Source organism: Amphibalanus amphitrite, unplaced genomic scaffold (genome assembly GCF_019059575.1).
Source record: "Amphibalanus amphitrite isolate SeventyFive unplaced genomic scaffold, NRLGWU_Aamphi_draft 000908F_arrow, whole genome shotgun sequence".
NCBI lineage: Eukaryota > Metazoa > Arthropoda > Thecostraca > Balanomorpha > Balanidae > Amphibalanus > Amphibalanus amphitrite.
The window spans coordinates 92,287-112,882 of NW_024882402.1; the positions used below are offsets into that span (position 1 = coordinate 92,287).

The 20,596-nt window shown below is 49.4% G+C and overlaps 3 protein-coding genes across 11 annotated transcripts in view; 1 reads left to right on the forward strand and 2 right to left on the reverse strand.

Moving 5' to 3' along the window:
• Nucleotides 1-7,262, forward strand: part of LOC122367925 — a 17,281-nt gene extending 10,019 nt beyond the window's left edge. The window contains exons 1-3 of one of the 3 annotated variants that reach the window (XM_043341458.1): nucleotides 1,149-1,328; nucleotides 1,627-1,995; nucleotides 4,461-7,262. In XM_043341458.1, coding sequence (XP_043197393.1) covers nucleotides 1,885-1,995; nucleotides 4,461-6,677 — 2,328 coding nt within the window. In that variant the 5' untranslated portion in view covers nucleotides 1,149-1,328; nucleotides 1,627-1,884 and the 3' untranslated portion in view covers nucleotides 6,678-7,262. Of the gene's footprint in view, nucleotides 1-1,028; nucleotides 1,329-1,626; nucleotides 1,996-4,460 lie in introns of those variants that run through there. The other 2 variants (XM_043341460.1, XM_043341459.1) reach the window with 2 other exon arrangements.
• Nucleotides 7,180-14,112, reverse strand: LOC122367926 (carotenoid isomerooxygenase-like). 4 transcript variants are annotated; one of them, XM_043341462.1, is made up of 11 exons: nucleotides 13,897-14,112; nucleotides 13,524-13,616; nucleotides 13,010-13,161; nucleotides 12,386-12,498; nucleotides 11,797-11,950; nucleotides 11,340-11,478; nucleotides 10,709-10,917; nucleotides 10,133-10,285; nucleotides 9,649-9,744; nucleotides 8,876-9,094; nucleotides 7,180-8,189 (listed from the first exon to the last, which is right to left on the reverse strand). In XM_043341462.1, exons 2-11 carry the CDS (start codon nucleotides 13,603-13,605, stop codon nucleotides 7,902-7,904), a joined length of 1,605 nt encoding a protein of 534 aa, XP_043197397.1. In that variant the 5' UTR covers nucleotides 13,606-13,616; nucleotides 13,897-14,112; the 3' UTR covers nucleotides 7,180-7,901. The 4 variants fall into 4 exon arrangements, with proteins under 4 accessions (XP_043197397.1, XP_043197398.1, XP_043197400.1 ...); XM_043341463.1 differs by having other exon boundaries at nucleotides 13,524-13,622; nucleotides 13,897-13,951; XM_043341465.1 differs by lacking the exon at nucleotides 13,524-13,616 and having other exon boundaries at nucleotides 13,897-14,002.
• An 890-nt stretch (nucleotides 14,113-15,002) lies between these two features.
• LOC122367928 (enoyl-CoA delta isomerase 1, mitochondrial-like) lies at nucleotides 15,003-19,912 on the reverse strand. 4 transcript variants are annotated; one of them, XM_043341470.1, is made up of 7 exons: nucleotides 19,886-19,912; nucleotides 19,253-19,402; nucleotides 18,869-18,993; nucleotides 18,382-18,528; nucleotides 18,025-18,146; nucleotides 17,439-17,620; nucleotides 15,003-15,448 (listed from the first exon to the last, which is right to left on the reverse strand). In XM_043341470.1, exons 2-7 carry the CDS (start codon nucleotides 19,362-19,364, stop codon nucleotides 15,279-15,281), a joined length of 858 nt encoding a protein of 285 aa, XP_043197405.1. In that variant the 5' UTR covers nucleotides 19,365-19,402; nucleotides 19,886-19,912; the 3' UTR covers nucleotides 15,003-15,278. The 4 variants fall into 4 exon arrangements, with proteins under 4 accessions (XP_043197405.1, XP_043197404.1, XP_043197403.1 ...); XM_043341469.1 differs by having other exon boundaries at nucleotides 19,843-19,894; XM_043341468.1 differs by lacking the exon at nucleotides 19,886-19,912 and adding an exon at nucleotides 19,820-19,849.
• Between the last annotated feature and the right edge of the window lie 684 nt (nucleotides 19,913-20,596).

The window sequence follows — 20,596 nt, forward strand, 5'->3', positions numbered from 1 at the left end:
GAGTGCTGACATCCGGTTATTTTGGGATCACCACTGCACCGACGAACCGCTGACGCAAGCTGGACGGTCGCTATACGGAGCGTCCCAGAGAGGTTTCAGGCACATCTCTCGGACCAAGGAGTTGAAATGTGCATCTACTTCTTCTAGTCGGTCATTATTCTTTCGTTTTTCCCTCAATTTCGTTCTTCTTTCGTCGTTATTCCGTGCTTTTGTACGTCCAAGCAGCATCGATGTCGTGAAAGACCACTGTGACTTGTGAGTATGTATATAGTTCCTTGCCTGTAATGCATGACCATGGGAAAGCCAGTTTGTGCTTAGGAATGGAATATTTCTTGTCTAAAGACTTCTCTCTCCTCTTGTCTGGGACCCGTGTAATTAAGGTATATAACCAATAACCATGCTGATGCTGATCTTTATAATCGTCGTGCTGCTGAGCATTGGACGAACACGATCGTGTCACGTGTGCTCATACTTTGCCGCTGAACGTGCATGGAGACGTTGGGTTGGAGCTCTGAGAACGTCTCCGGCGACTGGGCGGGCTGGTACGGAGTCGCGAACGGCAGGTAGAGGAGCAGCGGCTTGGACGGGTCGTGTTCGCTGATACTGCGCTCGGCGCGGGAGGCGAACAGATTGCGTCGAGTAAACAACGGTCAAACTCAAAGAATCAAATAAACAAGCAAACAAACAAACGCATGAATGAATGGATGGAGGGACAACCCAACAAATAAACACGCAAATAATTTAATGCATGTTTTATGCAGTATAGCAGCTATCTTATTCTATTTGATACATGTAGGTATAATCTATTTTCTCTAAAACTCATCGTCTCACCGTATATCACGTAAGTAATTTACACATCCCAGACGCCTTTTAGTTCGAGACCTTTTCAACGCTATGACCAACGATCATGTGCTAGTCGTTCCGGTCACGCGATTGGTCGGTCGTGCCCCCCCCCCCCCCCCCAGCCCGGGATCTGGCCCGGCCCCAATCGGCTTAGTCAGCCCCCAGCGGAGAGCACCATCGACCCTGTTACGTGGCATTGACCGGGCAGAGCCCACTCTGGGGGGGCTGGGCCCCAAAGGGGTACAGGGGGGATGAGGGGGGCGTCTCCGTCGGCAGACGAGATACGCCGCCAGTCGGCAGTCCTTGGGCAGTCCCGGCAGTCCAGGACTGGCGCGGGAGGTGGTTGGGTGTGTGCTGTGGCGCCGGCTGGTTCAAACTAAGCACTACGCAGTGGCCTCGGCAGATGAGCGACTCAGTGCAAGGCCAGAGGAAGCAGGGAGCGAGCGAAAGTGCAAAAGGGTTCGTCGCTTCGGTCTCAGAACACGGTACGAACTTCACTTGAGAGGGCCCAAGCTATGCCCGTACATGTGAAGAGATATTTCTGCTTAGGCTGTTACGCTATTACCTGATATGCAGTTTGAACTTTGATGCCAGCTTTATAACCATTCAGCTTCTCCTTGAGGGCGGGATAATAGTTTGCAATGCACGCAAATTGTCAATCAGTCTGGGAGACTTTCGAAATTTTCATCGACACCTTCGTTACCTGTTGCCCCTTGGTTGCCAACCTGTTGCTTTGCTACCTGTCGTATCGTTACCTTTTTCCGCCCCGCGTTTTTGCTTCAGGTGAGAAGCGATTCTGTCGAAAGAATCACTCTAAATACCTAACCCTCCTAAATAATAAGCTGCGGTTTAATTTCTTTGACTAGTGGCGACTTCGCTCATATAAAGCTCATGCAGGTAACAACTACTCCTTTAAGGGAAACGTCCATATCAAAGCTTTATCTGACTTCTTTACGAGAGCCCGTAAAAAGGCTTTACACAGTCATCAGATATTATTCGGCCAATGTCATCATCTAATTGTCACTTATACCGCGAGACCCTATGGACATTTCCCCGACGGTAACTGTCGTAAACGAGACTCAAGACGGTCGACAAGTCGCTGTCAATGCGCGAGGCTTCAAGTCAAAACGACCACCACGCCGAACACGCAAGGTAAATGCCTTTTCATCCATGGCTTTCAAGTTCCCAGCTAGGGAAAGGCGCCGGAACAATCCATAGTGTTGAAGCTGAATAGGCTGCCCAATAAAATACCTTCTGCTAAAAAGAATTGTCCAGCATAGCTTAACTAACGGCATTCCTAAACGCTGCCATTTACCTACATAGTCTTATTTTCCCACCATCACTCAGTTATGCACTTATTTACGTTCAGTTAGGTATCGCTTTTAGCACACCTTACGTTAGAGTAGGTATATGTTTTCCAAACAATGATGCAAAATTAGCCAACAGTTGCGGAACCTACGGAAAGGAGGTTCAAAGAAAAGGAGAAAAACGCCCTATCCCACGGGCACGTGTGATCGGTTTAGGTATAGCTACCCCGTGCTCCGGCCGGGATAATAGAAAAACTCGAGTTTGTATTTGTATTTATTTGTATTTGTATTTATTCAACAGACCGTCAACAGGCACTTGACCCACTAAAAGACGGAGTCACAAGATTGAAAACAAGTTCTAGCCTGACCTTGACCTCACTTGTGAACTACTTGAGCATTTCTTTTATGTACTCAAAACTCAAAAGACCCGTCTTGCTGCGAGCCCTTGATTGCCGTTTGCTCCGTCTTTCTGCGACCATCGTTCGGTTAACCCGCGCCCCACTGGGGTCTGCGTATAACGCGCCCTACTGGGGGGGGGGGCTATTCATAGCCCCCCCTCCTAACTCCGAAACTACTGGGCCGATCGTCAAAATTCAAACGGCGTCTGATATCCCCGGAAAAACTGTCGAGCGAAACCTAATTTCATTGACCTCGAGGTCACCGATGACGTCACAGGTCAGGTCAAAGTAAAAATTATTAGCATTTTGGCTTCTTCACGTTTTGGGCTCTGGCCGCCGTCTTACAAGTCAGATCAGGCTCATTTTTGGTTCACACACTCGTGAACAGATGCTCTAGATACTCTGAGGGTACCAAACTTGTACTTTGATTTTCAGGTCAAGGTCAGGTCATCACAGGTCACGAAAATATTATATCATCCGTCGGTCACGTGACACATGTTTTATGGTCCATTTAGGCCAAACATTTCGAATTTGATGTCGTCTGTGTCATTCGAGGTCATTTTGAGTCAAATTTAGCTCAGGTCAGGTCACTTTCAGGTCAAAAAAGGTCAAATTTTGAAGTTATAATTTTTCAACAAAAAAGGTGTCTATTGGATGCAGTTTGAGCTCAGGAACACGATGGTGCTATTTATATTGGCGTACGATGTCAAATTCGTGCTGAAAAATTGATTTGAAAAATTAATAATTGTTAATTTTTTGCAATAATGCGTATAACTTGGCCATTTTTGAAGATATTTAGCTAAAACTTGCTAGAGCTAGTCATAATAATGCGTTCTATCACATATATTCCGGTTTTTTCGAAAAGTCAAAAAGTTTTTGAAAAAAATGTAAAAATATAAATTTTGAATTTTATTATATAAAATTTTCGAAATTTTCAAAATTTCGAAAATCTGAGATAGCAGTTTGATAGCGCAGACTATTCTGAGTCCGCTCATGCAAAGAAATTGGATCTAGCTTAAAAACTGAGCTCTTGGGAGCGATTGCCGTGGTTCAATGTTTTGCGTCGAAATCGGCCGAACATGACGTCACTCTGACGTCATTTCCGGCCGACCTATGGTAGGTACGAAGTTCAAATTTTGACACAAGGTGTCAAATTGATGCAGCCGAAGGTGCTGAAAGTTTGGCGTCGATACGTTAAGCGGTTTGGAAGTTATTGCAGAAAAACGGGAGGGGGGGCTATAAATAGCCCCCCCCCCCAGTGGGGCGCGGGTTAAGTTAAATAGGAAAGGGCAGAATCACCTCCCCCTCCCATACGAGGGGCGTTCGAGTGAAAACGCCATCTGGATCCGGGTTAAATTAAAATAACAAGAAATTGAAATAAACGGGGGTCTATTCCGATCAGTCGTATACGGCACGGAAAAACACACGGATGTTGCAAAAAAAATGTGTGCCATTGCAAGGGCAACACACAGGTGAATGAATATAACTGCTCACGGCCGGGAACCAAACATCCGTTCACTGCACAGCGCACAACGTGACCGGAATGTCGCCGGGTGCACGATCAACAGTCGGAAAGTGCAAACAGTTAGACAACATAAGCTGGAAAGCAACACCGAAACCTATACTCTGAATTAGGCATGCTATGCTTATAGCCTATAGGGGCTATAGGCATGGCCCGCATGTATAATGTGCATTGTGCATGGCCAGCGTATTTTGAGAAATCGCGAAAACCGTCAAGGAGTCTCTCTCCCCCCCCCCCCCCCACCCACCCACACACTTGGCCCGCCGGAAGGTGTTTGTGGTATATAGGTACATACGTTTGTGTTTCAAAATGTATAGGCATTTTCCTTGACCGTTTCTGATCCATCCGACTCACACTAGCCGAAAACTGACAGCTAAATTCCATTCCCAGAGTCAACCACATCTCCATGGGCCTCTGAGGAGATGGAGGAGCCCCACGGCATGGATAAGCAGGCTCGACAAGACGCGACATTCATATCCGGAGCTCATCCCTGAAAGGCGGAGCCCCAGGATGGGCCGGGTACGTCGCCAGCCACGCGGCACGCGTCGGCCGCCGGTGGCGCTGATCGGTCTGCTACTTCTCTCAGTCATCATGTGCAGCACCTGGTGGCTGTCCAGTAGACACGACTCGCCCCGCCTCTCGCCATACGAGGCGCTCGCCCAGGCCGAGTTCGAGCGCGACGCGCAACGTCTTCCAGTCGCCACGGGACTGATCGTGAACTCGTCCGCCTGCCGACTGCCAGACTACGATCCCTGGGACGCCAGCGTGGCAGGGCTGATCCGGGAGGACCACCGGTTCCCCGGGTGTCGACAGAACTTTCCCGTGAGGCTGGCGCAGGACGGGAGACTTCTGCGGATGTACACCAGTGCGGATACCAGCTGCAAGCTGCGCTGCTGCCACAGAAGTGTGATGAGAAGGGACGAAGGCAGATCGGACGATAACTATCAGTTCGGAAACACGAGCACTTGTTTCGAGGAGGGGAAAGCCGTGGAAGTGAACGATGAGTTCATTCAAGTGAAGTGTTTCTGCAAGGGGAACGACACAGCCATTTACGAAGACTTCCGCGCCTTTATTGTGCCCAAACCAGCCGGACCTTTTGCATCGGAGGCGAGCAAGAATAAGGCGGAGAAACTGAACGTTTACATGGTAGGTCTCGACTCGGTCTCGAGGCTTCAATTTAAACGGTTCATGCCTGAAATCGAGACGCTTCTGGCAAACGACTTTGATGCTGTCTCCATGGATGGACTCACAAAGGTCGGCGTCAACACCTTCCCGAACATGCTGGCCTTTCTGGCCGGAATGGAGCTGAATGAGGTGAAATTCCTGCGAGACCGCTCCTTTGACGAATTGCCTTTGATCTGGAAGTATTTCCACCGCCTGGGCTACGTCACGATGTTCAACGAAGACACGCCTGTCGAAGCGACGTTCAACTACCTCAAGCTGGGATTTTTCCTCACGCCTACGGATTTCTACATGCGCCCATTCTACAGGGCCATCGAGGAATCGCGCTTAGTGCGCAGTCAACAAACGCTTTGCATCAACCAACGCGAACAGCTAGACCTACAACTACAGTGGCTGCAGGACTTTATGACATCGGAGACGATGTCGTCTTCGCCGCAGTTCGCCCTCCTGTTCAGCAGCACGCTCAGTCACAAGGGTCCTCTGCCATTCGTGGAGGCGATGCAGGCACGTCTGGAGGAGTTCCTCATCTGGTACAGGAACTCGCCGAGGTACAACTCTTCCATCATGTTCCTGTTCAGCGACCACGGCATGCGCTTCGGTCCGGTGATGCGTAGAGAGTTGGGCGGGTACGAGTCCCGACTACCGTTCTTTTACGTCATCCCTCCTCCGTGGTACGCTCGCAAGTTCCCGGAGAGAATGGAAGCACTGCGAACCAACTCACGTCGTCTGACTACCTTCTTTGACGCGCACGCGACGCTACGTCAGCTACTTCTGGATGGTGGATTCCCGGAGAGCGAGCTGCCGCCGTTCCGCCATCCGGGCAGGAGTCTGTTCCGGTCTGTCCCCGAGGAGAGGTCGTGTCATGACGCCGGTATCGCGGCCCACTGGTGTGCCTGTCACTTGCGGCAGCCAGTGCCGCTGGATGATGAGGTTGTGCGTCGGGCAGCCGAAGCAGCGGTCCGACACATCAACAAGGTGCTCCTGGGGGACCTCCAGAGCCAGTGTGCCGAGCTGACGCTGTCGCGAGTGGCGGCCGCGTTTCACGTGCGATCTCAGCGCGGTGGTAAAGTGCAGGACATGAGTATCGTGCTACCGGCGTTCGAGGAGTACGTGGTGAAGTTCGTCACGACGCCAGGCGCCGGAGAATTCGAGGCGACCGTTAGGGCTAGGTGGAGAGAGGACGGACCGAAGGACCACCCAGAGAAGGCTCACGAGGGCGACCATTGGCCGAAGACGGCCGAGGAGCGAGCCAGCGCTCATGAAGAACGGAAGGAAGCAGTGGCCTCCGGACCCGGTGGGAAGCCGGGGGAGGAGGCGATCGCAGTGGTCGAGGTGTCACGATTGAACATGTTCAGGGGTCAGAGCGACTGCCTGCTGACACAATGGGACGAGCGAAGGTTCTGCTATTGCAAGAATCTGCTCTGAAGCTAGGAATGACACGGTTTGACAGGCCGTTCGAGGCTTTCAGGGTAGTCTCAGTAGCTCAGAGTAGCGGGCAAATCGGTCGTCTGGTCAGGGTATCAGCGTTACGGGCGTAGGATACACTGGAAAAGACACTATTTATTCAGTATCCTCGAATCGACAGTGCCTATTCGTGTTGGAGATAGTTGTAACGAGGCACAGTGTCTTCATTGCCTCTCGCATCTCAGTGATACCATACGAGGTCTGCCTGGGTTTTGTTTGATGAGCTTTGAATGTCGGTGCTGTGCTATTTGTGGCTCCGATGAAAGCACATTTCCGCTCTCAGTCAGGCTCTGGGTAAGTGAAATGAAACGAGCTTGCGGATGAACTGCAGAAGTGATATAAACTGCCCCTTATTGTAATTGTAATTGCATATGAAGCGTGTGTTGTGTGATGTGCAATTGGTTGCGACTGTCAGGCTGCTACTGGTGCCTCTATAGCTTGAACTTCCTAAGTATAGAATGTGTAATGGGCATTGCACTGGTCTTTATTTATTTACGAATTAGGATAGCACGTCGTTTGTCATGAAATATAAATGAGAAAGATCGTTTTAATGACCTCGGGAAAGCCCACGGTCGAACAGACTTTCAAAAAGCTGTAGCAGTTTCGCTATACCTTTTGATAGTTCGAACAATGCGCACACCTTTTATCGTCGAGGCCCCGTAACATTGGGTATCGATTATCACGACGTTGTTCAGTCTCATCAATTCATTCTATTCATCAGAGGTGTAAACTTTTGGTACGCATCAAATAGATACCGAGATCGAGTCGATCGAGAAAATAATGAACCAATTCATGAAGACGTTGCACAGGCTAAGAGCGGGAGCATTTCCAGACGGACTTCACAAGTGTATATATAGACAAGGACCAGCATATTAACGAGTATACAATTCATATCAGCACATTTACCTACACCTGACAGGCGCCATATGGCAAATACATGAGCCAAAGTTAATGCGCATCATACAAAGGCTCGAGTCTCAATAAAAGTTCACAATCGACAAACGGAACTATTTAGGAATGAACGAGGTAAATGAATTGTTTTATACTGTGCGATTAACGAAACGATCAAACCAATCTATCCGTCGTTGGTTATCCATTGCGAACGTTAGAAGCGATGGACACACTGGCCAAAGGCATCGTTAGACAAGCACACCCACCTTTCCATTTCCTGCCGCACATTCCACGCTAGAAGCGATGCACCGCCTCACTAACCGCAGCGAACAGGCCATGAAAATCCTTCGCGATGACGGCATCCGTTTCCACCTCCGCCCGCGCTAGTTCTTCCATAGTTTCTGCGTTCAGTACCACCAGAGCCGTGCGCCGGGGCTCAGTGACGTGTAGCAAAGAGGCCAGAATCAGCCCCGAGTCTTCGGAGGTGGCGCCTGGCTGACGAACGAACACTGGCTCCGAGGGCGTCCACGAGGGGTCGTACCAGCAGCACGAGGCGCCTGTCTGAACGTCCAGCTTGACGAGCTGATGAAGAGGTGAGGCAGGGGGGGGGGGGGGGAGGTCAGTGGAGGGCAGACGGAAGTTCTCGCATAATTCGGGCTGGTGAGAGGGTAAACGAATTGAACGAGTGCTGAGTATTTATCATCCAGACTACCCGCATCACATTCAACAATTCACCACAAGTGAAGGAAACAAGTCAAGTGAACAAGTGGCACTGGACAAGTGAATAAGTGGCACTTGACGGTCACTTGACATCGAAGTAACATGCTTTAATTCGTAAATTACCCCTTATCTCAAGACCACATTTCCGCCCGTTCAGCTCACTTCTCGTTTTCTCCCTATTCCGTTTATATTCCAGGTCCGTCCATATTCCTGCATTTCCGCCATTCTCTCATCTCATACATACTAAACTCTCCCCGAAACCACTTACTTTATCTCCGATCTAACCATTCCATCCCTCCGGTCTAACCATTCCATCCCTTCGGTCTAACCATTCCATCCTCCAGTCTAACCATTTCATCCTCCGGTCTAACCAATCCATCACAGAGCCTGACTCTTGAATCTCCCCGGTCATCCCGTCCCTTCTATTTCTATCTTCCCACTCCTTCCCACGCAAAGCTTACGCCGTATCCCAGTCTTTCCATGTCTTTCCTACCTACCCTTGTCCCAAACCTCCTCTTACCCCTCCTTCCCTGCAATTCCTCACTCACCCGTTCCGAATTTCCAACAGCTCGAACGAACCGACACGTGTACGCGTACCGGTACTTGTGACCATTGTACTCGTAGTTGATGCGAGGAAGGTCCAGAGTACGGTACTCGGGTGGGTTTAGAGTACGTGGTACGCAGTATACCGACTGGTCCGGCCGGGGGTACGCGGTGGCTGTCTCATCCGGTAGAGAGACGAGGTTTGTCTCTGGGGAGACGTCCGACTGAGGAAAGGAGAGATATGGTGAGACTGAGAGATAAAGGGGAGACGATGACAAGAGATGTGTAGTCTGTCATATTGAAAGACATCCGACTAGGCGGGGGGTGGGGGGTGAGACAGGGATGACGGTGATAAGTTCACGAGCTGCAATTACAATTGAATCATACGCAATCACATCAGTCGTCTCCCAACAGCCAACTATATTCCGCAGTCAAACGCTACACACGAGACAGTATAGCGTTGCAAACTACGCAACCAAGCGGTAAGCTGTCAGCAGTATTAGACTAACACGACGGAGCAGTAAGCCATATTCGCCACCGCGGCCACCCTATCAGGTAATACCATATAGACTTTACCCAAGAAATTCTATATGTTCGCAGCCACCTACCTTGGGCAGAGGCGGATCCAGCTCAGAGTTTTTTTTTTGGGGGGGGGGGGGGCAAACCATAATAATTTATCGATTCTTTCCATGCATCGTCCATAGGCGTAATGTTAAAATCATGCAGTTTGGGGGGGGGGGCAAATGCCCATTTTGCCCCCCCTGGATCCGCCACTGACCTTGGGCTCCAGAGGCAGCACGAAGCGCAGCATGGGTCCATCGACGCCCGATGATTCGTTGGAACTCATGTGTTTCACTGCCGCCGCGTCCATTATCTGCAAACAACGGTAGACGTATGGGTCTTAAAGTGCTTAGTCGGTCATGAGGGAAGGCGTATGTAAGCAGAAGTATTAGCACCATTGAAATGAACGTCAACATATTCAAGGATACCAATTAAAATTCAGTGGCGGTAATCAATATTCGATAATGTCGGTAAAACTGCAGTCAATCTTTCCTCAACGAATTGACAAATCGGCAGTACGGTAAATAGGTACATTAGGCAAGTACATAAAAGTCTAATGAAAATATTTAACAAAAACACAAATGGTCCCATAAAAAAGAAAAAATGGACGATTCTTCCTCTACAAATGTAACGTAATAAGTCACGACATTTGTTTAGCACTAACTTTAAAACAAAATTTTCGCTCTGCCGGGTCGACTCACGCTGCATTTGCCCGGCAGTTGTGCACAGATATCCACGACCACATGTCCGTCCTCCTCATAAGCGTTAACGTGGTGGAACGCGTAGAAGGTGTCCGCCTTGAAGAGGGTTTGGTGTAGTTCGCCAGTGCGACGGTCCACCAGTCTGATCCACGTCTGTAAGGGAGGGAGGAGTGGGACGAAGTTGAAACGGCAAGGCATGGTCATGAGTTACCGAGTGACATCAAATGGCTCCACCAATGGCACTGAGAAGCACGATAACAAATGGGTGCCGCGGAGTTACATATTGAGAAAATGACACCGGGTGGGTCGGAGTGAGACTGGATGCTTACCAACAGGTCGACACGATAACAATGGAAACAGCCAACTGATCTGATACTTCATAGGACGACACCAATTAAACGAGTGGCATCGAATTACCTAAATAATGTCCGAAAAAAACTTCACTCCAACTGTTTAGTGTTAACAGTAGCAGAATTTATATCGCCTGCATGTAAAATTAACCAACCAACTACGTAAGCTACTAATAAGTCAAGTTCGCCCTTCAACGCAACAACCGCCTCTTCCCGAACAACTCACGCCTTCGGCTGCCTTTTCCGTGATGGCATCTGTGACCGGCCTCTTCATCAGTTTGAGCGTCACCAGCTTCTTGACCTGAATGACGAGCGGCTGCTGCACGAAGACGAAGTAGTTCTCGGTGATACCGAAGCTGTGGAAGTAGGAGGGCTCCATGGGCCAGCGGTGGGGGATGGTGCCCACCACTCGGCCCGTCTCGGCTACCGGCGAGCCTGAGAAAACGGAGGGGGGGAGGGGGTTAAGGGAGGGGCGAGCACAAATGACCGTAGTATACATAAATAGCGCTGTGTTCGTATATGAGCCGCCTCCGTGAAATCATAATTCGACTGGCACCAATTGCATCATCATAGCTGTGTATATACAATTAGCAGTCAAGTCACATATTCAATCCATCCTAGATAAGCTCATCTCAGCATTTCTGTGCTAAATATTTCCCGTTTATTGGCCGTTGGTTCTTGAATGGTGCACATTACCTCCTTAAAGCGGATAATTTTCTAAATCAGCGCATCGAGGAAGTCTTGTTACGGCATTAATTACGGAACGGTTGTAGTCGGGCGGGTGATGTCCTTTTCTCTCAGATTACCGGAGGAAATGGACAGGGCATTCTCTTTCTCATTCTCCTCCACATTCTTACCCGAGGCGGGAAACTGGATGACATTAACACTCGGTGTCCGTCCCGTGAATGAGCTGCCCACGTTATACACGGTGCCGTCCGGGTCCACGTGCGGGTGCGCTGTCGCCTGGTTCACGGCCACCACCTTACTGAGGTCCACCTGAGGGGAGTGGGAGACGTTAAACACGGGGTAATCGACGGACAACGGGAAACGGGTGCGCAGAACGCTAGTATATCCTATGGAGTGGTGTTAGGTGAAACATCAGAAAAAGGTCGTCGGATTTTCACTCTTGGCCAACGTATGAAGTCTGAGGTAATAAATGATTGCTGATTCGTGATTCGTGATCCCTGATCCATAAGTGCATACTGAATATTGGCTTTTATCGAGGCCAGACCAGGGTATATCTAATTAGAACTCGAATTAACCGTTCTGAAACTCTTTCAGCGGATGCTCCAATCTCCGTATGTTCGTAAATACCTGTTTTTCGGCGCCGAGGTCCTCCTGATTCAGCCTCCAGATCTTGCTCGTCTCGGTCATGGCGTACAGCTCGGTGCCGAAGTACCCCACGTTGACGGAGCAGTTGTCGGTGGCCGATCCCCTGCCGCGGAGATCGCGGAATGTCGACATCAGTCTGAAAGGAGAGCACGTCACACGTCCGGGTCACGTAGGTAGTGGCACAACCGAGCAGTCAAATAACGTACCAAATCACCGGGATCAACACCGGGCGTATCACTGGACGCATCAAATTGGCGTATAAGCGCCGGGAATAACTGCACTACCAACTACCAAGCCAATGAATAACCAAAAAAAGGAGGAAGACAACGTCGGCTCGGCTGATTAACTAGCTTAGTAAACAAGAGTACCTATTCAAAACATTTAACAGGTCTGAACGGAAAGTGCAAGTTATACCGGGTAGTCCGAGCCAGTCCGTAAGATCACAAGTTCCCAGACACCATGTCCTCTTAGATGACAGAAACCTTTCACGAACCAGCCCTGAACCCACACGGCACACACCCAGCCACTGTGTGTTCCCTGCCCACCGTTCCATCCGCCCGCCACCGCTCACCGTCCGAACAGGCTCCTACAGAGGTCCTGGCGGCCCAGTGTACCGAAGGTGGACACCTCTATCCTGCCAGCGGCCATGTCAGCGCGGTACTCGTCACTCTCCAGGAAACGATTCTGCAGAGAGGGGAGTCGTGGAGCGTCAGTAACGAATGAGAGAATGATACTTTATCGAGTAAATCATGTTAGCGCGGCGAAACACTCTGCCATGAGCAGCATCTCTTCTACGTCTATGTGGCGTGCAGCACAATGGATATATATATATATATATATATATATATATATATATATATATATATATATATATATATATATATATATATATATATATATATATATATATATATATATATATATATATATATATATATATGTGATAGAAATTACCACCCGCTCATGCTGAGGCAAAACCCTAAGCAAATGACGGGCACATTTTGGACACGAACAGCTCAAATCGGACAAGACGGACGACCAAATCGTCCGTTCGAGAATAACATAGATAGCTAAAATATAAAATCGCGGCAAATGACATTCAACAATACGTTAAATCTTGCACGCAAATAACTCGTCAGAAATGACCTTTCACACAGTGTGACCGGTGACACGCCCCTATCCCATTGCCACTGACCTGGTAAGTGACCTGACCGCGGGCGCCGTCGATGTTAAACTTGTGAACGCAGGCCAGACCGTCGAACAAATGGTTGAAACGGTCGGGACCGATCTCCTTGACGGCTGCACCGTTCCGGTATAGGTTCCCGTGCAACCATGATGGTAGGTGACCTGCAACGGGTCATGTGAGGTCAAACCTAGGTCACGACAGAGGTCAAGTTTAGGTCACGGCAGAGGTTACGCTTAGGTCATACGAAGTCACACGACAGAGGTTTTACTCGAGTGGCGGCGGGTCACTTGTAGGTTCAGGCGGAAGCTCCACTCAGGTCACAAGACATGAAAGAAACGATGTCATCGCACTCTGCCAGTACATCGTAATTTGACTCCGTATTGTTCTCACCGGAAACACTGACACAGAATCATTATCACATGAGACCCCGAATGGGATCCCGCATTGTTCTCAGATGAGACTCTGAATTGTTCTTACATGAGATTCGGAAGGATTCTCAAATTAGGCCCCGAATAGTTCCCACCTGTTATTTTGGCCCTGATTGGTGTCGTCACGGCCTTATCGGCGTGCCGGAGCCAAAAGGAGGCGGCACCTCCGACCGTCATGTCCTCAGTCTCTGCCATCACCGGGTACACCGGGTAAACACTCGATTACCAACCAGGCTGACACACAGAGTTCCGGACACAACTAGACACTATAGCAGGCTGACACTGACACTGAGAACGCTAACCCTTCACTGGGCAATTGTTCACTGCAAGGCCTTCCTTCAGTATGATAAGACACGCAGCAGGATCGGGCGGCCCCCGTGAGGCTCACACTCTCTCCCTCTCTCGCCGTTCAATGACATTCTCACTCCCCTCCCTTCCGCTCCAGACACCACACTGTAAACAACTTACCTCACGCGTTACGAGCCAGACACCGCCGACGACGACGCAGCCCAGCCACGCGACCCCACACAACGGCGGTGCACTTCCAGCGCAGCCGACGATAGGGGACTGGTTAGCGCTTGGTTAGGGGCCCAGCGTCATATGGCTGAAGCGATGGAACTACGCCACACGGGTTGACCTTGAGAACGCAGCGGCGCCGGCGAGACGGTTTATAATGTTGGCCTCGGGGCGGTGTCATAAACGAACGGCCGGCGTAGATTTGCATAGTTCTACCGCATTGACAATCAACATTGTGGGTACAATCGCAGGCTGAAGTAGAAAGGTTGGCATATTAACTATCACATAGGAAGAGATTGCTTACAGTACGTACACAAGGAATCACTTGCATATTGCACAGTGCAGGAGATTGCAACATGGCTAGTACTTTCAATGCTAGCTGACGGCAAGGAACGATGACAAACATTGCTCACATTTTGTCCAAGAGAAAATCCCCTTCTGACAAATTCATTCACATCCCACGAGTACAGCATTGTAGGCAGAATTATCCCTGCCTCTTACTCTAACCATATGTCCACGTCCTTTTGCGTCGTCCCATAGGCGGATCCCCTTAGACTACCCTCAGCACGACACGAAGCCATATGAATGCCTCGATGACATTATAAGGAAGTCTGGGTGACCATATCGCTCAATAGTCGATAGCTTCTCCAGACGCATCCACAGACGCTGGTTGGAAGCCTCGCATCAGCCAGACGGTCTTTTGTGACGCGGCATTTGAACAAAGCTGTCATGAAATCGACGTTACTAGGCATGCGTGGTGGTTGGGAGGCACATAAGGCAATAGGCATCGGTAATTCCCTGTTATGGCTCAACGTCACGACTACGGTATAGCGATCGCGAGTTGCAGCTGCACATGGTACCGAAGCGTGAGTTTCCTGTGTATAAAGGTGGTGGTGACTTAATTCACAAATAAACTTGGTAAACGCGAGACGCCTGAGGCAACCACTGCAGCGAACAGCTCTTGACACCACCCACCAAGCACCGTAAAATTATTCCAGAGTTTATCTTTACAAACAACTGCATTGCTATTGAACGTTGAAGCAATCTACACAGGGGTATTTACTTCAGTAAATATATTCAACAAACGTTTTTCACAAACAAGTGTGTCACATACAAAGTTCACAGGGTTGTCGCAAGTCACAACACATCAGCATCAAAAACTTCTACAAGACATCTCGGCTGACTCGTCCATTAATTAATTGCATTGTTTGTATTGCATCATTTCGGTAAGTACATACCTGCCCCACCTAAGCAGCTTTCACTTCACGAATGGTGTCCGCCCTTCGGTGTGAAAGACACCATTCATAACCCCAATATGACATCAACCAGCACACCTAGTTCTTCTTCTTATTTTTGAGCGACACCAAATGCTTCCCGAGCTGCTTTTGCACGCGCTCCTGTGAAATGTTGTCGACGAAGAGCTCGGCATCTTTCTGGAGCCTTCCAGAGAGATACGAAATCAGAGGTTCGGTAGAGGCAGTCTTAGAAAACTCGCGGCCAACGTCTGAAACGGTAGTCAGGGCAAGAGTCAACACGCGTTTTTGATTGGGTAAGTCGGTAACGAAGGAGAGAATATTGATGACACTGACAGATGAACGATGTATTTGAACTACTTCGATGTAATTGAACCGATGTAAGCAACTATTTCAAAATGTCCCTCCTCTGCTTGTGACTTGAAAGTTGAAATAATAAAAAACGAGTTACTTGAAGCATAAGATCCAATTTAGGCCCTTTCGGTCTGTCACGGCCATTTCAGAGCCGGAAGGATGATAGGAATTAGGGGGAGACATTGGTCTGGGCAGACACCCTAGAGAGTCGCCGGGGCTGAGCCCGTCAGAATGGACAGACCGACCAGCCCCCCAAGCACTCTCTACACCCGGCTACGGGGTGCGCTCCCTCAGGAGCTGCGGTGCTGCTCCAAGGGAGCAGCCCGCATGAGATAAAGGTGCCTGTCCACTGTGCAGCCCGGATTGAGGGTTGCGGCGTGGAGAGGGATTTGGATGTCCCGAGGACAGAAATGACGGAACGGATGCATAGGCGGCGGAACGGGGGGGGGGGGCACCGGGGCACCGTGCCCCCTTGAATTCTGCAAGGGGGAACCAATAGCAAGGTGCCCCCCTTAAATTTGATGTATTAATACCAGGGGCGGATTAGGGAAAACTCCAAGGGCAGGGTCATGAATCGAAGCGGTGCCCCTACCTATATCCAAAATTAAAACCTCAACGGATTTCGGCCACTTAATTTTGGTGGTGCCCTATTTTCAGTTTTTTTCTTTATTTTTGGTTAGTCATGTGATGACTGGTGCCCCTGCTAGGCCGCTGGTGCCCCTGGAAAGACTGTGGTGCCTACCTACCCTGCCCCTGACAAGCCTACGGTGGGCCCTGACATGACTTAGGTGCCCATGGGCCCTGACAGGCCCGTGGTGCCCCTGACAGGCCTGTGGTGTCCCTGGGCCTTGGCAGGTCTGTGGTGCCCCTGGCGAGTCTGTGGTGCCCCTGGCGAGTCTGTGGTGCCCCTGGCGAGTCTGTGGTGCCCCTGTTTGAACGAAGGTGCCCTTGACAGGTTTGTGGTGCCCCTGACAATCTTAAAGTGCCAACGACAGGCTTGTGGTGCCCTTGACAGGCCCATGGTGCCCTTGCGAGGCCGGTGATTCCCCTGCGAAGCCGATAGTGCCCCTGGCAGGCCTCTGGTGCCCCTGGCAGGTCTGTGGTGCCCCTGGAAAACCTGTAGTGCTTTTGCTAGGCCGGTGGTGCTCCTGACAGGCCTGTGGTGCCACTGACAGGCCCGTGGTGCCCCTGCTAGGCCTGTGGTACCCCTGGCGGGCCTGTGGTGCCCCTGTCGGCTGTCAGGCCTGTGGTGCTCCTGGCAGGCATGTGGTGACCCCAGGCCCTAAGTCATGACCCATGTGACCTCCCCCCTGGGATTCGCCACTGATAAGTACTGCGATGGCTTCTTGGGAATTTGATACATGTAGAATAAATGGAATTTATCAAACGACAATAAGGAAGAGAGGTACTTGAGGATCAGCTTAAAGTTAACCACACATACGGGAGTGAACTGCCATTTTCGTTTAGTAAAAAATAAAAAAATAAAAAAATCATCGTATAAGTGGCCTAAATCCGATGAGAAAACAGGATTTGGGGGTACCCTAGGTTTGGCTCCTTGAGCTGGTGCCCCCCCCCCCCTTGTCTCAAATCGTTCCGCCGCCTATGAACGGATGCAGAAATGGGCAGCACCTTTGGTGATAACGTTCGGCAAAACGCCTCTTTGCAAACTGTTCGACACATCCAGCCCCGTTGTAACAGTTTATCCCCGTTCCGTTTTATACATCAATGTCCCAAGTTATAACCTGAGACCGGGGAAGAGTGCACCAAACCGGGGTCCCGAGCTACTGACAGGGTTCCTGTGTCATATTACCGCGGTACCGAATCGCTGATTATGGTCCCAACTCCCAATTCACACACAATGCTCCCCTCCCATCCAGGGCCACCTACCGGGGACTTTGAGAAAGTGCTCGAGTTTCTGCAGCGCCCTCTGTCTGAGCTCCTCTGGCGAGCTAGCCAGCTCATCCACCAGTCCGATCCGCAGCGCCTCCTGGGCGGGGAACAGGATACCCATCTGTAGTCCCAGGTCTGTGTGCCGCCGGCCCACCACGTCGCAGAAGTTGATCCGCATCCTGACAGAGGGGATGATGTCAGACAGAAAAGGGAGCTGACGGGGAGCGGGATTACGTGAAAATAGGAAATTGGCGCAGAATGAGCTATTGAAGCTTCAGGTCAAAAGACGTACCGTGCGCAAGGGGGATACGTATTACGTAATCATGATCAGTCAGGCGTAGGACTACGAATACGTTAGTTCAAAAGCACAACAGAGTACGGAACAAGAGAGTACACAACACATCAGGCTTTTGAGTAAACAAAAATATAATAAAAACGAACGCAATGATCAATTAACGTAACCTGACACTAAGTGTGCCATGCAGTGCAAGCCTCCGATCCATGATGAGCTTATAGTCTGAGAAATGCTATTGTACCAGACATTTTCACCGTGATCGTTCGGCCGTCCTTCGTTCACTCTTACCAGTCGGGTACGGGCAGGCCGACCAGGCTCTCGCTTAGTCCGATCACCGCCTTGGGGTGGTCAAGCATCAGTCTGTAGTCGCAGGAGGTCGACAGAAGACAACCGCCGGCCGGCGCGGCGCCCTGACAAAGAGAGATAAGGTACAGTGACCAAGCGGCATGTGGCACCGCAATTTGATATGCCGTGATCGTGAACTACTCAACACGAAGTCCTCAAACTATGCAAAGCAGCTTCAAAATAAGCAAAACATCACTAATCAAATGATTGTCATTCGTCTGTGAAATTGTAGAACAAACACTTGCACAGCATACGGACACACACACACACGCTTATTTCCCGCTCGATGACGACGCTCACCGTGATACAGGCGATTGAGATGAGACGAGTGCCGTACAACGTGAGAAACATGTTCTGCACGCGTGCCCAGTAATTCAACAGGTCCTGCCGCTCTTGGTTGTGCATTTCCAGCAGGTTCAGGCCAGCAGAGAAGATCCCTGGGATCGCCTGGAGAAAGGAATTACGGTGATCATATGGTGCTCAGGGGAAAGTTTGAATATTTGAAGTTGACTTAAATCGATGTAGATTCCCAGTGGCACAGCAGAGGAGGGTGTACTGACTACTGATGTCATATAGCAGGATAAGAATTTAACCCTTACAGAGTGGCTATATGACTGCAGCAGCAGACCATGATGGCATCGCCCAAATCTTTATTGCCATCCTTATAGACTACGCAGCTCTTTATCACTGTAAATGCCACCCAACTCTGAACATTGGTGACTGCCAATGAACAGCCCAGCAACACCCAATGACACATAACTAACAACACTGACAAACCCCAACCCACCGAACTGAGGAGGAAGGCGCGACATCCGTCTTTCTCCAGGGTTTTCACACCATCAGCCAGGCCTGTCAGCAGCTCAGAGTGAAGGCTGTTCACTGGTGGATTCTGCAGGCAGATCTCTCCAATGCCTGAAATAAAGGAACAAGCACAAATAAGCTGCAGCCAGGGTCAGACATTTTGTGAGTTAAACTACTTCTCAATGCTCATTTTAGGTCATCTAATGTTTGAAAAGTTCATCTGCATCTATGCTTCACTTTGAACCACTTATCTAAACAAATGCACTAACTCTTGAAATTGACATGCTACTACACCTAGCTACCATTAATTTGAATTGAGAATCATTACTGTTGGGTCAGAGTCATCATGACTTAGGACCAGAAAACACACCTTTCTGTTCATCAATCACTTCAACCTTCAGTGCTGACTGGGAAGCAAATCTGGATGAGTTTCTCATCACAAGTATTGCTGGCCTGGAGGCCTGTCTTAGTGCTGACAACATTGTGTGAGAGTGAAAATCTTCCCTTGCTGGTCAAAATCCTGGAAACAGACATCATTAAGCTCTCGTGATAAATATCACTGATGAATATCAGTGTGACATGCAGGGATAACGATAAGTAGCATCATTGAATTGCAAATGAAAATGGATTCATAGGTTTCCGTTGTAAAAGCACACTGCTGAGTTCTAACCTAACCTACTGTTACCAGGTCAAGGAAGTGCTTCAGTTTCAAGTTTACATGAAAAAGTAATCAAACTTCAAAAATTTGTTCACATCTTTTCATGGAACTGAAAAATGGGTGCATCGAGGATTGGAATGTTTGGCCAGAAACACTCCCTCTCTCTAGTCTCTAGTGACTCTAGCCGGAGTCCTATTTTCAACCATTTGATAAAAAGATACCAGGCCATATAGGTATGAAATGATGCCATAATAACGCATGATGATATTCCATGCCAACCAAGCCAGCAATTAGCAACAAACAATGAATAAAATAACAAAATGTGCAATGTTTTTTTTTTTGGACCACAGCTCCTACTGCAGTTTGTAGCAGATGCGCGAAAAACGAAACAAAGCCAGCTACCAAATCAGTGGCCATATCCCTTGAGGTCATGAAGGTTTACCTCCGTTTCGAGACTTCTTCGTTTGTTTCCTTCCACTAGGAACAATTTCAGCCTAATAGCAACACAAATCGCCGTCAATATAGATGGGTTTATTTCACGATAATCAGATAAGACGTCAATGTGGCAACTGGCAATATGGTAGGATGTTTCGTCGACGCATCGTTCTTGTTGTAGGTACCACGGTGACTATAAATAATCAACTTCTTATTTTGTCTACGCCACGGCTCACATCCGTGCCGCATCTTTACGCGACAATTTTCAAAAAAAAAAAAAAAAAACGTTAGCCGTAAAACGTACTGGGGTAGGTTCCGACTTGTAACCCATGAAATTATTCGGGTGCAGGCGACTGAAACTACAGCATTACGTTTCTCACTTTTAAATAGTTTCATAGTCGCTGTCGTACGCGGCGGCGCGAAAACGAGATACTTCCGCACGAACGCGGTCACTAAGATCAGCGCGGTTTACACCTAGCGTGTTTCTCCATGTGTCATACCCTGGCAAAGTGTCCAGCGCCGGCATTCTGAATAGTTCACGGAAAGCTGCCATATCCAAAATAGAAGCCTCACAGCATGCATTACCGTCATCCGAGCGCTGACGCAAGCTCCAAATAGGAA